Source organism: Cygnus olor, chromosome 17 (assembly GCF_009769625.2).
Source record: "Cygnus olor isolate bCygOlo1 chromosome 17, bCygOlo1.pri.v2, whole genome shotgun sequence".
Classification (NCBI taxonomy): domain Eukaryota; kingdom Metazoa; phylum Chordata; class Aves; order Anseriformes; family Anatidae; genus Cygnus; species Cygnus olor.
Genome location: NC_049185.1, coordinates 5,481,816 through 5,499,202, shown reverse-complemented (window position 1 = coordinate 5,499,202; position 17,387 = coordinate 5,481,816). Strand labels below are relative to the sequence as shown.

The following is a 17,387-nucleotide window of genomic DNA, read 5'->3' as shown; positions in this document are numbered from 1 at the left end:
TCTCAGTAGAAACATGTATGCATCTTTCTGTCTTTCTGCCAGAGATAGTAAGTTGCCTTTTTTCAGTCACGCAGGGTCGTCTCTGATAACCCCTGATGTACAAGAACTTGGATTGTATCAGGCTGGTTTCAGACATGGGTGGAAGGTTTTCTCTTGCCTGCTCGTTCTGAGGTGTGAATTTTATCCCCCACAGTTGCGATGTTTTATAACTTGTCTTGTGCTGTAACAGCTATAAGCAGATTAACAACTTAATTCTGACTCTAATGTAGTCAGTAGTCACCATACACTACTCCACTCAGGTGTAATCTGTCAAGGCAAAGTCGCTTCTGTTCTTGAAGTCTTGAAGAAACTTCTTGAAGAAGTTTGTCTGCTGCCTTGAAGTCTAAGCGTTTTCCTGTCTGAGACCTAGCTCTTTGATGGGTTGTTTATGTGCCATATCAAATCACCTTTCAGAGCGTTTGGTGAACAGCATCTAACACCTGCAGGATAGATGGCACCACTGATCATTCCTGTAAGTCTTTGCCCACTCTGATGGTGTACTGAATTTTTGTCCTTCACAAGTGATTTTTATCGTTATTGTTGTTCATAGTTTTCTTTTATCAACTGGGTTTGGTTGTGTCAGACTAAATCCTACTGGGTGCTTCTCAAGGTACATAGCACAGTAAAACTGTAAGATTTTGTGGGACCATACAGCAATTTAAATCTTTTGTTCAAACTAACTGCTTGTCACAATTAAGCATAATTTCTTTTGAACCAAATTCCAGGGTTATATTCTAGGAAGAAATTTGGTGGGGCAGGGAGCTCTCTATTACATTAGTGTTTAATAATACCTAGTGAAAGAACGCTGGGGTTTTCATTTCTTTGCACAAAGAGGTGAGATGAAAATGATAAGTTGAAGTAGACAAGTTAAAAGAAAATAAATACCTTCTAGACAACAGAATTGATGGTTGTTAAGGATTCTGTGTTGCATTTGAAAGAGGTTTGCAGAGTGGCTGCAGTTTTATGTTACTGTTACTAACATGCAAGTAGCAGCTTGATGGGTATGAAATACTAAATTCCTTCTTTATCTGTTTTGCAGAGAGGAGTCAGGATAGCACTGCAGCAGTGCTGTCTGATTCCAGTTCCACACAGGATATGTTTAATGAGCCTGCCAGTTCTCAAGACAGCCTGAGGAAGACTTACACAGAGAAGAGGATTTCTACTGCCTGTGCTGATGCACTGATGCCCAGCAAAGAGACCCTGGGATCTACAGAGGAAAAGAGTATGCTCATTTTAATAGATAATGTCAGCTGGTACATTCTCATTAAAATGTTTCTTCTGGCATGCAGAAGCACTGAAATATGCTGCATTGGGCTGAGAATGTTAACTAGGCATTATTGCTGCATATACGTGTGTAGTTTAAAATTAGAATTGTGCTTTGCTCATGTGGCCATCATCCCAATTCGTAATGCCTGTTAAACTTCATAAATCAGAGAATCATGATAAACTGCTATCTGTGGTGGCCCTGTGACTGGCTTGCCTTCTTTTAGGTTATTACTTAGAGATATGAAACACTGAAGAAAGACTAGGTAGTTGTGAGTTATTTTAAGATAACCTCGATCACAGTATTTTCTCTTTTCCCCAGATGTAGATGCCCTTTTTATTCTGGCCCAGTAACAGCTTGATATTCAGTACTTAAAAGGACACAAGTAGTGGAATTAGATGTTTTAATCCATTGGACACTTTATTTTGGTGGAGAGTGGAATTGCTTTCTACCACGCTTTTCCATATAAAATAGAACTAAGTCTTTTGTATTCCACTGGAAAAACTGTTTCAGAATTTTTTTTAGACTTTATCCAGAAGCTGGAATTTCCTTCTCTGTTGTTTTGCACAGTTGGATATGGCAGTAGAGAGGCTGGACTTCACTAGGGAAAGAGAAACAAAACGGATGTATTAATTTTGCCCACCTTTCCGGGTTGTAGGCCCTTTGTGTGTGAAGTCTGCCAGTTCAGACCGTGCTGTACTCTCTTCCAGTTTCATAGAACCACAAAGCGTGGGATGTGGATATCCCTAATTTGCTTCACTGATCTCACTAGGAACAGGTGCCCTCAAGCCATCTTTATGTTCACAAACTTTGATATCTTGCTTCCTTGTTTTTAATAATATTTTACTTCAGTCTTGCTTGAGCTAGGGAAGTCTGTGGTGATGCTTGCATGAATATAAAGTAGATGTCAGTTCCTGATTTTGTAAAATAACGCTTACGCAATCACTAAATCCAGTAACCTTTTGGGTGTCGGACTAAAACCATGACTCTTCTTCAGGCTTGCAGTGAGTTAGTTGTGTTATTGTCATCAGTTGTCTTTCAGGATAACTGTATTGAATCAATTCTTGCATGAATCAATTCTTGCATTACTGACATTTATTAGAACAAATATTGTAACTGTAAAGTAGCTTCCTGACTTACTCCCAAGTCCTATTCAGTGTCAAGGTTTATTAAGGCTTTCTAAACTTAAATGATACTTCTATGGTTTTTATTCCTAATGTGTGTTTTACTTGTACTAGATGGAAAACAGTTTCACATGTTTTCATTCCCTCTGCTGTATGAGCTAAGATTTTTCCAGTCATTTGAATCGTCATCAGCTTAATTAAACAAAATACAAAACCAAAGCAAGCTCTTTTTAAGTGAAAGATCCATAGACTTGCCATGTAAAAGGTATTTGAAAAAAAACACTGCTAAGAAATGCTCGAAAAATTGTACCATAAAGCTGTCTTTAAGTGAAAATCATGATGGATACATATGTTATCCAAATAAATTTTGAAAAATTTCTGTTCTGGAAAACAGACTTGACTTGAAGTTTAGCTCTATTGTAGAAAATGTTAAGGAGCAGCTTCATACTTGAGTACGAAGTATACTTTAGTATATCTCTAGACTGGAGATGAAATCTAATGCAAGAGGCTCTTTATCTTAGGAAAGGTAAGACAGTAAAATTCCATGACAAAATCAAAGCTGAAAAAAACTTGAACTGCATGTAGCATGGGTATTTTCAGCAATACTGACTAGCTAACAGGAAATGTGCAAGCTCCTGCTGTCACAGATCTTTTCTGAAGTACGATTTGATATCCTTCATGAAAAGATGGACCAATTGAACTATGAGTTATCAAGTTGACTGCAAAAATATTTGGATAGAACTGTAGGTCCTGCGTTATCCAAAAGGCCAGGTTAGCTGCTGCTGATCATTCTTTTTGTGTTTTGGAATTGTGTTCTTCTAGATAGTTTGTTAAGAATAATATGTTTCACTTGGCAGGGTGGCTTTAATTTTCTGTTCCTTTCTTTGCAATAGAATTTCATCGAATTTAGTCTTATTGCCTTCCTTTGCCACCACCCCTCCCTCCCCAGTTACCTTCCAACACGGTATACACTGCACTGTGTAAGGTATGCTGAATTCTTACTACTGCGCAGGTAGAAGGCCCAGCTAAAGACTATTGAGAGATCAGTGTGTAGCTCTGTTAACAAGCTGAAGATGACTTATTAAACATCAAGAATAGACATCTTCTTTTTTCACTTGTTAATTCTGTCTATGCTGTAATGAAGAAAAGGATTGTCATTTGTTGTAATTCATTTTTGTCATTTTGCATATGTCATTTGCCATTTTATTATTTTCATTGTCATTTTTTCTTCTTTTAATATTTCAGTGGCAGGAAAGTCAGAAGAGCTGCTGGAAAGCTCAGAATCTTACCATCCTGCTGAGCCTACTGGCCAGAAAATTCTGTTGGATCCTCAGCCTGCTTCTGGCAATCCCACCAAAGCTGCAGTCCTCCTACCCTCACAGTGGGACTGCAAGAAGAAAGCTGAACCTTGTGGAGATTCATCTGAATTTCCTCAGGGTCTTCCAGCAGACCTTGAGGAGCAGCGGAAGTTCCTGACAGAGCAGTGCATCGCCTCCTTCTGTTTGTGCCTCAGCCGCTTTCCTCAGCACTACAAGAGCCTCTACAGATTGGCTTATCTGTACACATACAGCAAAACACACAAGGTGAGCAGACCACTGATAGAATAGCTGACTAGCTGTGTTTGTTGTAAAATTTGTAAATACTGTAAATAATCTGTGTTGCTGTTTGTACTGATTCAGAAGTCAGCGTACATTTTAATGTAGCAGGTAAGTTTAGTTCAGTTTGGACTGGAACTATACTTCTGGAAGTCTTTGATTCCTAGATTGTCTTATTCATGTGTGTGAGGCCATATGAGTACAAAATGCCTTTTTCATTGATGAACTAAGTTACTTTTTGTCGTTCACCAGAAAATTACCTTTTAGATATGTCACATAAATGAAGGTGTTCTTTTAAAATTGAAGATACTTGCTGCTTTTACTGAGTAACTGGACTGAAAAGTTACTTGGAAGCAGAAATTCATCAGTATTGGTGTAAACACATCACGTGACAAAGATAAACTTTCTGGGTATCTTAGGTCTTTGTAGAATGAAAGTTTTCCCAGTGTCAGAGCATGGAGATCACTAGCAGTTTGGGTCCATGTTCTAAACAGCATATGTATATTTTTTTTTCTCCAGCTCCTGTACTTCATATTTACATCCCGTTTAGTACAACAAAATTATTTGCTGTTTAGAAATCATTGAATGAAATTCAGCTGGAGATCCTACTGATCATTAGCTGATGATTTTGGATTAAACAGGCATAACAATGTCTTGGTCACTGTAGTATTACCAGTTTCAGCTTGAAGTGAGGGTAAAATAACTTCCTTCCAATATTATCCTTGCATGTTCTTCATAATAAAATTAATTTCGAAAGCCTTGAGCTACAAGTCACCATTATTTTGATTTAAAATTTTATTATCTTTCTTCTGCATGTTTCTGTTATTACATACTTTTGTTATTATAATCCTTTGTCTTTCTGAAGTATGCTAGTAAAACATGCATGAAAAGTAAGCAGAAATCATGAGAGCTGTTTCACTAATTGTCATAATGAAGGTTTGAACTCACAAATTTTGTATTTGGAAAACTTGTGCATATGCTGCAGTGTATCACTTCCCAAATTATCTTTCCCACCACTGAAGCTTTTGTGAATTGAATTTCCAGTGTGTCCTCTAATAGGGGCAGGAAGGTAATGGAAACAACTAATACCGCTTTCTTCATAGCAGAACACCCATTTACAGTACTACTGCAAATTGAGCAGTAGCATGTATTAGCAGTCTATTGAAAGGTGATGAATATTTCATTTGGCTGTAGAGTGATTATCCAGAAAAATATGACCGTTTTTTAAAGATAATATGTTTTGAAAACATTCTTATGCTGTTTGTATGTGACAGTTGTTAATTTTTTTATGGAGTTAATCATTAAGAGGAGCTGCAGATTCATGCAATCTGTCATTACTGTTGCTGACAAAGGATTTTATATCAACATTCAACAGAGAAAGGCTGTCTGTTTTCAATTCATTGGTTCTAGTAGCATGTCCTTGCCTGAGGAGCTACTTGCCAAAATATCTTTTTTTTTCCCAGTGATGATGCCTCCTCTTTTGCTCTTTGTATCTCTCTCTATATAAAATAACAGCTCAGTGATTTTTGATGTTTTTCTGTATGAAATGCACATTGTTGTCTAAATTTATCTTGTCTTGGAACTCAGAAAAATTGAATCTTGCCTGTTTGAGCCTAGTAGGTATCAGATTGGTTTCAGCTAGTATTGTTGGGTTTTACTATCTGTATTTATTATTTTTTTAACAAACAACTACTCAACACTGGAAGAAAAAATCTTCCTACTAGTATATTTAGTCTACATACTTTCATGAGATTGTAATTTTTTCTTAGACACCTCGTGTGAATTCTTCTGTAGAACAATGTCAAATATCTGTGTTTTAATGGTACACTACTGCATTTCTAGTGGAAGTTTTACTCCTGAACAAATGTAAAACACAAAATGCATCTACGCATTTGCAGCAGCAATTGGAGTAAGAAGTATGCTTAGATATCCTGGTGACGAGCCTGATTTAAAAAAAAAATAGGTAAATTAGATCAGGTTGAGTTGTTGTGGGGGCAGACTAGGTTACTGGTAGATTTTAGAAACCTGAGGTTAATTTTAAGTATATAACCATCTTGGAAAATTCAGCATTTGTGTGCCAGTGCCAGAAATATGTATGAAAATTTAGACTGATGGCCAAAATTCATGTTTGGCCAGGAAGGGAGCAGATTGGCAGGTCTCCATAGTGCACAGAAAAACAAATTTTCCGTATGCAATCTGTTTTCTCCCATTTTACAGTATTACCGGCTTTGCTGTTGCGAGATTAGTAAAAATAGTTGAGTGCTTTTTTTTTTAACATCCTTTTCAAAATCTTTCAACATTGTTTGGCTACATAGTCTATTTTTTTTCCTCTGCAAAATCCTGTTTACTCTTTGGAGGCTATATATTTTATTATGTTATCACAGCAAATTTTTACATAGCTGTTTTTTATTGGAACAAATAGACAGGAAAGTAAGGGTGAATTTTCAAAAGTTACTTTATTTCCAGTTTGGGCAATAGTTTAGTTTCCCATTTGCATTGTCTCTCTCTTGAAGTGAAGTTTTCATCCTTTGTGATGTTAGGATTTTACCTCCAACATGGCTGTTGGCACAGTTTGGAAGGGCAGGAAGACAGAACTTGGCAAGAGATCGTTCATCGCTATAACTAAAACACTTTGTGGATAGTGAGTAGTTGCCTTATGGTGTCAGGGTTCAGTATGTAGAAGTGGTATTCTTCAACTGGTAGATTGTCAGGAAATAAAAATACTTACATGCTTTTTTATACTGCAATAAAAAATCCTCGGTCTGCTCATAGATATTGTTTGTATAATTTAGATTTTTTATCTTCTATTATGTCCCTTATTAACAGACCTTGTAATGTTTTTTAACAAACGTTTGCTACCATCATGATGGACACCATATATAAAAGTATTAGTAATTTAAGGCTGGGATACTTGACAAACTGTTGCAGTTCAGTACCTGGTCCTCCGTATATTCACTGAGTAAGTGTGAAAGTCAACTTGTTTTGTGAAAGATACTTTTTTTTAAAAATATTAGCATGGCTCCAGTGTCATGGTATGCATTTACAGCTGGCTTAGATTATTTCTAGTGAAATGTCCTCCGCTACATTTTCAGGATGAGGTTATGAATTTTTGTTCAGGAAGACTATGAATTCACTGTCATATTGTTCTGTCCCATAGATTTTATAATATTACTCATCCATCAGCTGGGTAGAGACATAGTAATTTCTGTACTCTAAGGCTAGTAATACTGAGTCCATGCTGAGATCCAATAACCATGATCCATTTCACAACAGAGACAACATGGTCTGCCTGAATGTACTGATGAGTTGTGTTTTATGTCGTTTTTGGGAAGGTAACAGTGGATGTGCTAATAATTAGAATCGTTTGAGTGTCTTTGTGATTTAGATGTCAATTGAAGAAATTAATGTCAGATATTGTCATATGTTACCAATATGATAGTCAAAACAGGCAGAATACATGCATGTAAAAATTACAAGATTATATGTAGGTTTAACATACAGACAGGCATAATCTGTAAGTTTTTAATATATCTAAGCCTTTCAAGTAGCAACAGTTTGGTAATAGTTTGTTTAAAATGCTACCCTGCAAGGTCAATAGTCTTTTTATTTTTCTTCTATTTGATGCAGTAACACTATGGTGTGTGTTTGTGTGTGGTGGTGGTTTGTTTTTTTCTTAAACAGAGGGAAGGATTAAAGTGTAGTAGGATGTTCTGTACACCTCTCAGCAGCACTTCATGGAGTTTCCAAATTAGGTATTAGTGGCTTTTGACACCCTTGAGCTAAAGGGTATCTATCTCTGAAGCGACTCAGATTTCCAGTTGGTTGACCGTAACAGATTTTTCTTTCCCTCTTGAACAATGCAGTAAACTTTTCTGCAAGTTCTTGTACCCCGTCAGTCATCTTGGCTTTGAATCTTGAGGTGTTGAAGATGTGGGGGGCAACAGCTGAACCGGAAAGAGTGCTTTGTAATTGCCCTGAGTCAGAAAGCTAAATCCAGTATTTCAGACTGGCAAGCAGTGTGCCAGGAGGAATAAATCTCTTTTGCTACGTCCTGAATCCCTTCACCCACTCCTAATAACTTCATCAGCCAAAAACAAAGCAGAGCAGACTCTGTGAAATCTAATGAGTTAAGACCTGTTCAGGCATATTTGCTGGGAATCACTGATCATGCTGATTTAAGAAGAAGGGTAGTGGAAAGTCTGTAACTACATCTTTTATTCCCATTAGTTTTGATTGTGTGAAGTTACCATATAATTGCACCATTTGTCTGAATGATCTTTTTTGCTCCTTGCTAGGTTACTGTCATCATATTCAATAAAAGCCTGTGAATTATATGTCCCATATACATGCCTGTGAATGGTCAGTATAATGTGCAGAGCAGATCACCAGGGCATGACACTACACTTAATGATCTCTTTCCATTTTCAGTATAAAACTAAGATTCAGGAATACATCTATAGCTAAAATGTGTTCAGACTGGGATTTGGGTTTTGTTTTCCTTTATATTTTTATGCAATGGTTTTAACGGTAAGATTCACATGGCTATATATTAGGCAATGTTTTCCTTTGTTTTCACAATTTGAATATCCTTATGTTTATGATGACTATGATTGACATAAAATAAAGCATTTATATGCCTGGCTTGTGAGAGTTGTGCTAGGCTTATTATTTTTGCTGGATTTTGATTTTACTCAAAACAGGTTGGCTTTCATGGAAGACCAGGCTTTTGTAGGTTCTTTTTTGTGTTGTATTTTCTTCTGTATGTATCTCGGAGTATTTTACGGGCATAGGTTAATAGAATTACAGAAAGACATAGTACAAAAGCAGTGTGGTTAAAAAAAAAAAAGGTTAAGTTTATATACTTCTCCTTCTTCAATCTTAAATTTGACACTCTTTGATAATTATTAAATTCAGTGGTCACCCTGACTAGCCAGGAAGTACCTTGTGATATTTGTGAGTGAATGTGTATTTGTCCCTTACCAGAGGGAAAGCTACACAAACCCTTGACTGTTGTACGTTGTAATTATGAAGGTCCTGTATAAGTACTCTGTATCCATTCTCTGAATGAAGTATTTTTGACATCCGTAAATATCTGGTTAATATTTCCAGTGTTCAGCTCTCTTGCACATGAATCCATAACAATCCCTTTAGCATTTTGCTAAAAGGGATGCTCCAGTTCTGTAAGACGTTGGAGGTTTCTGCATGACTACTGTCATTAGGACGAAGTGCTTATGATTAGGCACAGCTTTTACTCTTTCGCCAGAATCTTACAAAGAAAATCATCTGGAAAACAAGCTAAGATTTTTGTTAACAACAACAAGAAAGTATTGAGGTGATATTACAAGTGGAATATACTTGTTGGATAGACATGACTAAATCAAATTTATGATTCACAGAAACATATCTCCAGCCCACCAAAAACAAATCAGAATTCAGCATTGTAACTTGCCTCTGTAGAACCAATGGCTTCCTCTTTCGTTTGTTTGCTCTGTTAAGTTGTAAGTCTCCAGGAAAAAAAATCACCACCAAAAAAACAGCCTAATGCTACTTTCTGATACTGAAAGAAATAAAATGAAGTAAAACAAACCTCTGTCAGTAAAACCTTACGATAAATAATTCTCTTCTGTTAGTAATTCTAAATACCATGTTTTGCCTGGAGCCAACAGCTGTTCCCTAGTTTTCCACTACACAAGAGATGTTCATGCATTGAACTTGTAGAGGGGTAGTGCTTTTATGAATTTTTGATTGTCGTCTATCATTTATTCTCCTACCAATGCTTTCTTTGTGAACTCCTTGAGCACTATTAACTAAATTTGATAACAGGCATGGAATTTTTCAGAGAGATTAAAATTACACGGAGGGCAATGGCTGAGTAGAGAGATAAAAGGCCTGAATTAACCACCTCAGTAAAAGAAGGCTGCAAGTTTGGGCTTACTGGTTACCTCTTCTGTTTGGCTGTAGAGCTGGCGTGTACTCTTCGCTGGTGGCTAGCCCTGGGGAAGGGCTGAGGGAGATGACTTTGAGAGTGTGGTGGGGCAATGAAGTTGGGCAAACTGGAGGGTCTGAGGGCCAGAGAAGAATGGCAGGGGTGGTGGGGTGGGCACAAAGGGGGCTGGAGGAAGGCTGTGGGGTACCCAGGACACTGAGGTCCACAGTTTGGTGAGAAACTGTATTTTATGTATAAATTATTTAATATTGTGCTTTAATTCATCTTTTAACAAAATTGTAGGTGTTTTAAATATGCTTATAGTGCAGGTTTCTATAGGTGACAGGAGATAGCAAGTGGATCTCAATAAATGAAGACAGTTTTAAAAAAAAAAAAAAAAAAGGAAAACAAAACTTGTTGGTATGAAGCTGGATTCAGCAGCTGTAGGGAACTGACTAATCCTCTGCTGGGGCTGATCAGTCCTCAGTGCTTGCTCTGAGAAGCAAACTGGCTTCTCTCTCCCAAGGGTTGTCATCCCCAAAGCCCATGTCTCTACAAATACTGCTGGAACAGCAGCTCTCTGGGAAATGAGAAATCACAATACAGGGTATTCAATAAAAGCAAGTGAGCACTTTTTGTACTTATACCCATAAGGACGTTGTCTGTCCCGTTTCTTCCACAGAACCTGCAGTGGGCCCGCGACGTGCTGCTGGGCAGCAGTGTCCCCTGGCAGCAGCTGAAGCACATGCCTGCACAGGGCCTCTTCTGTGAGAGGAACAAGACGAATTTCTTCAATGTAAGTTTATACCGTTGATAAACACATCCTTACTTTCTCAGCCATTGTTTTAACACCTGTTTCTCATTTGAAAGGCTTGCAAAAGGCTGTAAAATTCAGCAAAGGCACATTAAATGAGCCACACAATTAGCAAAAGGAAAACTAGAATTGTATTATGGAGATACTTGCTTGGGTTTTCTCCTCTTGGAGGGAAACACATCAGAAATAAACCCTCTAATGAGCTTGAAAACATGGGGAGGCATCAATGCTTCCCAGTTACACATCATTTACCATATAATTGGTGGTTGAGACCTCTATAAAAATTATAATTCTGTTCATCTAAATTATGTTCCTCTTCAGTCTTTCTCAGCTGGACTAGTAGTTCTCTTAACAAACTAGTTGCTCTAAGAAATCTCAGGATTTGGAAGGAGCTTCCTTGTATTCAGCTTTTGTAGTATGGTTCAGCAGAAAGAGTATTTCCAAGTCACACAGTAGTAGCAACACTGTCTTATAGACTTTGTGATATCTTTTAGTCCACAGGATTGTCTGTGCCCCTCTCAGTAACATGGGACACAATACTTTTGATCCTTAGATGAGCAGTTACTAAATTCCCTGCTGTAATTGAGACTTAAGTGCATTGCTGTTGTCTTCAGTATATCTGGCTTCTCTGTGATATGTTCTAGTTTTTTGTGCCTTCTCTTTCATGAAAGGATTCTGTAGCAGTTTTGTGGCTTATGATGTGAGAAGGACCTAGAGAAGTTTTGTTTATTTCTGGATGATGTATATGTGATATGGTTGCCTGTGACTACTGTGACATAATTTTACGTCTCTGCTTCCCCATCCAGTACTATGTCCTAGCTCTGTTTTAATATCATAATTCTTCTGATTTTTTTTAACTTTATATCTGTTAATGTCTGTCTTCATCTTTGTTGTATGTTGTGTTAATTAGCACCTCTGTGCATACTTCTCGGTAAGTATATGGTAAGTGCTTTCCTCCGATTATAATCCCTCAGCTGGGCTGAACAGCTAAGGAATACTGACTGGTTCAAAATTGTGTCATGGATCTGTTTGCAAAAAGAGTGATGTTTTTCCATCTTTCTGGAAAGAAGTTTTGATTAACAAATACCACCAGCCTGACAGGGTGTAGGCCAAAAACTTGTGACCTGGTTGATAGATTACATGGCTTTGTTCTGGTTATTTCCCTTCAATATTTGTCTGCTTTCTCCCTTAAGAATCCTGCAGTGTGATTAACTCTTCAAGCTGGTGAATACCTTGGCTGTGGTCCAGCTAACCAAGTATTCTCATAGATGTTAATGAAATTATTCAGCATGCTCAAAGTCAAGTGTGCACTTTGCATGATCAAAGCCGACTTGTTCATCATCGCAGGGTTAAGCGTCAAGAGTATCCTGTGTTTTCATGTATGGAGATGAGCAGTGGGCAACTGAGCAGCATGGATAAGGGAATGTTTTTACTTGAAAATGTGAATTACCACATTAAGAGAGATCACTGGTTGACCTAAATCATGTCTAGTTTTTGAATGCTAATGCCAGATAATTTAACTGAAAGATAGATTCCATTGTATCCCTAGGTGCATGTTCTCCAGTGTTATTTTATACAACAATCATTCCTTACTCTGCGTATTGATCCTTTTGTACGCTGAAGGATGGAAAGTGCTTGTATAGATACTAGATAGCTGTGTAATAGTTCTGTTCTGTAAATCAACAAAAACTTAATTTGCATAATTCCATGTTATTAATTTTATTTAATAAGAAATTAAACACTTTGAAATAAAAGGTAATCTTCAATGAAAAGTATATGCTTGTAATATCCCAGCGATACTATTAGAACAGTGAGCACATGTGTGAAAATAGTGACCTCAGCTTGGATTTAGGTTTGCCAACAGAGGAGGACAATGTTAGTCTGCAGTTGTCCAGGTAGAACACTGCCTCCAGGCTGGACACATTTCAGTTTGGGTCTCGAACGTTCCAGTACATCTCAGCTGTGATGACAGTGTAACCATGGAGTGCCTCAGATGGCCCAAACTACTTGTGGAGGCCTTTGTGAATCAGTGCTAACATCCTGACATTCCTGCGGGCATGTAGGTTAGTCTCGCTGCTAACAGGTACAATATACATTATAAGCTAAGCATGATTAAATATTTGATGATGTAATTTTCTACCAGCTATATTTTCAAAACTCTCTTCAAGTAGCACTCTGTGTAGAACGTGTGGCAGTGATCCAGTACAGATGACACAAACATAGCATGGTGAGAAAATCCAGATCCAAGAGAGAAATGGCTACAAGTACCCATGAAAAAAAAAAAACTGTTAGTGCCTCTAACGTTCCAGAATTGGACAAACCTAAATCTGTGAACAGCTTGGAAAAAACCTCTCTGCCACTGCATTGATTTTTGTCTGGGTTAAACCTCAGCTAACTAGCTTGTTCTCATGCAGAGCTCCTAGCCAGGCAGCGGGTAAGCACATAGGCTGCACCATCTGGGTCAGCGCTCAGAATACAGACTTGTGTGTCATCCGTTGCGTACAGATGGTGTTGCAGCCCACTGTCCCAGCTAGTGTCTTCACAGAGAGTCAGGTGATAAAGCAGAACTCTATGGAGCTCTATGCAAGTAAGCAACTACATGTAATCTTAGAAATTAAATGGCCAGCCTTAAGATTTCCTAAGCTTATTAATGCCCTCTGGGGTATTTTCAACAAAAACGCTTTGCTTAGGGTGTTTGTTTGCTTCCATGTAACATATTTGGTTTTATTTTTGAGAACTCTTTAGCCTATGGTATAAAAGAATTAATGTCTGAGTGGCTTTCTGTATATATTTTACTACTGAAATACCTTTTTCCTTTGGAGCAAGTAGCGATAGAGTTTTTAATCTTTTGTACAGAAGATTCAGGGTTGTTGAAATTATAGCTGACTCAGTTTTACAAGTACAAACAACAGCGTGCAAGGGAGAAAGCTGAGCAGCTCAAAGACAAGTAGGGACTGTGCCAGCCGGCTCCTCCCAGACATTTTATAAATCATGCATACTCCTAGTAGAATTATTTATGAAATGTTTATGAGAGCACTGTATGAAAAGAAAGAAACCTGGGTAAAGTTGTCTCCCGTTAAATTTTACTGTGGGATTGCAGGTCTGAATCTGTGTGTCACAGTCTGTTGGCTAATTTGTTAACTGTCATTCAGCTGTGTCTGAAATCTCTTTGAATTTATTTTTTGCTGTCTTCAGAATGAGCAAAAAAGGCACGTTTGCTTAGCCCTGATTTCCTCGTTTGGCATATTAGGAGAATATCAGGATGCAGAGAACTTGCCTTTCTATGTTTTAGGTAAAGCATGCTCACTGCATTATTGTACTTCGTTGCTTCCCAAACAGAAGAGAACAGCCCTGATGTTCTAGGGTCGGTGCAGTGATTATTGCAGTTAGACTGGCAAGAGTATTAGCAGTGTTTCTATATGTGAATGTCCAAGTATTTTTTTCTTTGGCCAGTTGTACTTTTCTCTGGAACTTGTGTATAAAGGTTTGCTCCAGCTTACCTCTTTTATGTATGTGTATGTGTGTAAATATATAGAGGGACTCTTCTTTTTTTAATTTAGAGGGCTCCAGAATGGTTTCTATAGTAACTAAATTAGAAATTAATTCACCGGGGAAAAAAACAAACATAACATTGCTTTATATAGTAGGGTACTTCTTTATTTATTCAGATTTCATACCACTATTAATAAAACAAAGTTAAACTTTGTGCACTGATGATGGGTATTCATCAGTCTGTGGGTGGGTGCTGATTGTGGAAGAAGCGTTTTGATGGTTGAGCTCGGTATATCAGTAACTTCTCCATATGGCTTAATGTACAGTATTTGTATTTTCCTGGCACGTTTTCCTGTTATAAAGGTCTTGATGTCCATCTTCGGTAACTGGTCCCCACGTAAGAAGATATATGTAAACCGTGCATGTGCACAATTTTACTATAATGCAACATTCATGTGTGTTAAGTCTTGCAAGGCTGCAAATTGTTAAGGCTAATTGCTCTATTTTTAATTCCAAAAGAAATACAGTGTTTTTATTCGCTGCTGTATCCCCAAAGCTCTTTGTTCTGTGGTCTGAGTGAGCAGGGTCAAAGTCAGGTAGCATCCACTGGGAGCCAGAAGCTGAGAGAGAGCAGTGGTTTCACTTTAATTGCCATTGTCATACTACGTGTGAGCAGGCACTGCAGTAGACTTGTGCTGTACAGAGCTGCAAGATCTGGATGCTAAGCAGCTGAAGAATGAAGTCTTAAAGTTTGGTACTGCAAGTTTCTAGGGGCAGGGCAATAACCAGTGGGCACTTTGTTAACTCCTTATAGCAGGTTCTTTCCCAGGCTGTGTTTCAGATTCTGAGAGTAACATCTCTGTCTTTCCAGAAGAAAATTGATTCTGCAAAGTTGAGCAACCTGCAAGGACTGACTCTGCTTTGGGATTCTGTACAACTCGAGCCATATGGGTGATTTTGAGACTTAGGAAATGAAGGCTATTATGAGGTCTCTAATATAAAATCATGGAGGAAAAGTTGATCAGGATTATTGGAGTGTGGGGGGGGGAAGGCAATATGGGCTTTTCTTTTGATCTGATACAGACCTTCATTTGTTTTTCCACCTAGCTCCTGAAGTATGACCTCAGCATTAATTTATATTCCCATGACTTGAATTAAAATGCAACATTTGCTACAGAATTTAATGTCTGTTGGCCGTGTGATGTGATAGAGATAACTGGGTGTATATCAACCAAGGGAAGAATGAAATCTGTTAGGGTGGTCTCCATTACGAAATGAAATCTGTTAGGTCTCCCAGGCATTGTTCTATCCAGCCTGAGTTTGCTTCTGGTGTTGACCTGAAGGACACCAAAGGGCCAAGGGCAGCTCTTCAAGGCTGATTGTGGCAGCTTGACTGAAGCCTCAGGTTGCTTGTTTCTTACTGTGCACTGGAAAAGCCTGAAACTGGAGGCAACAGCTGACTAAAATCACTGCCCTAGAACTATAGCTGCTCTGCTTTCCTTCCTGTCCTTGGCTGGTGATAGATCTGGGTTACTCTTTTCCTGCTCATCAGTTGTGTGTGTCTTTTCAGTTGGCAAGTGTGCTTCCAGCTCCTAGACATCTGCTATGTGAAAAATGGGTCTCCTTAAGAGAACTAGTACCATTTGAATTAGATTGGGAGGAAAGGGAAAGAACTTTAAGAAATGTACTGTGTATCCATGTGAGTTGAGATTGTGCCTCAGCCTGGTGGGATTTTGTGTCCAGTTATGTATGGGGGCTCTAGGAGAATTCATCGTTATATTTGAGCTTATTCGTGATTGCTTGCAATTTTTTTGAAAAAAATGTTGGTCTTTTTAGCACTTCTAACACTTTATGTGAGTATGAGAGGATGCTAGTTCATTTTTTTTAAAAGTCACAAGTGACATCCCAGAAATCACAAGGTCTTAGTTAACTTGATTTTGCATGTCTTGCTTCTGAGTGTTTTAGATGCCATTTTTAGTGTTTTGGATGTCATTTTTATGCAACCACAAGGAAACAGAAATCATAAAGGAATCAAGATATTCTTAGGTTTAATTTTAAAAAACTTTTGATTCCAGCAGCTAGCTAGCACTCTAATTAGAGTTAGTAGCATTTAATAGGTGCTATACAGGAAAAGTGTCTAGAAAAGATGACCTTCACCATTAACACTGACCTTCTATACAGCTGGATAAAACAAAATAATGATAGCGTAACAACAACAGATATTAATAGTTCAATATATTTATTCTTCTTAACGGGGTGGGCAGATAGAGATATCTGCTTAGAGGATGGCTAAGTCCCTACGTACTTTAAAAGACAGAACTGTTTTTAATCTTTCCAGGAGATGGCCATATTCTATCTGTGAGATATCTGTTTTCACTCTGCAGTCCCTAACACACCCTAAGGGAGAGTTTTTCTACTCTGTACAAGTGCCATTCAGTAAATGCAATTTCTTAATGCCAGCTTTCTGCTGATTATGAAGTATTCAGATGTTAAGTTCAGTAGAAGACACACATTTTCTTCCTCTGCTAGGAGAGCCAGCTACTTGATGAAATGGTTGACAAGTTAGAAATGAGGACTGTCAGCAGTGCCCTGGAGTGCTGTTAGCAGACACAGTGCTGCAGGGAAGCTTTGCTGCGAAGGTGCTCGTGTGAGCCAGGGCTGCTGGGCTCAGCCAGCACCCCTCCCTAAGGCGAGACAACTGGTGGCCTTGCTGTACCACACTGGGGATGCGGATGAGCCACCATGCTGCCTGCCCAGCTTGCTTCCTCTGAAATTTTAACAAGTACTTCATTGCTTTGCCTGCATTCCTGCCTAATGTCATTACAAAGCTATTGTTCTTCAGCTGCGTGAGAAAACCATTTCTGGTGTGGGTGAAGAGATATTTGTATAGAAAGCTTCCATGGAGTAAATAAATAAACCCTCCAGGAGTCCCTTCTGAAGCAAACGATTCCATAATCCTATGACTAAAATGAAATCAGCTATATAAATGGCAGTTGTTTTGTCATTATGGTAGAAGCTGAAGTGTGAAAGATTGAAGAGTGAAACCAAATCGGTGTTTTCCCATCCTTTGTTCCTTGATTTTCTTCCTTTTTGGTCTTTGTTAGTTTCCTCAGTTTTCCTTCAATGCACCCTA

General features: G+C 38.2%; 1 protein-coding gene across 6 annotated transcripts in view; it reads left to right on the top strand.

Annotated features, from left to right (window-relative positions):
- The window catches only part of CABIN1 (calcineurin binding protein 1), a 110,141-nt gene that overhangs the window by 36,050 nt on the left and 56,704 nt on the right, over nt 1–17,387 (top strand). For all 6 annotated transcript variants that reach the window (XM_040577705.1, XM_040577703.1, XM_040577707.1 and 3 more), the window contains exons 29-31: nt 1,079–1,261; nt 3,673–4,010; nt 10,631–10,744. In XM_040577705.1, coding sequence (XP_040433639.1) covers nt 1,079–1,261; nt 3,673–4,010; nt 10,631–10,744 — 635 coding nt within the window. The remainder of the gene's footprint in view (nt 1–1,078; nt 1,262–3,672; nt 4,011–10,630; nt 10,745–17,387) is intronic.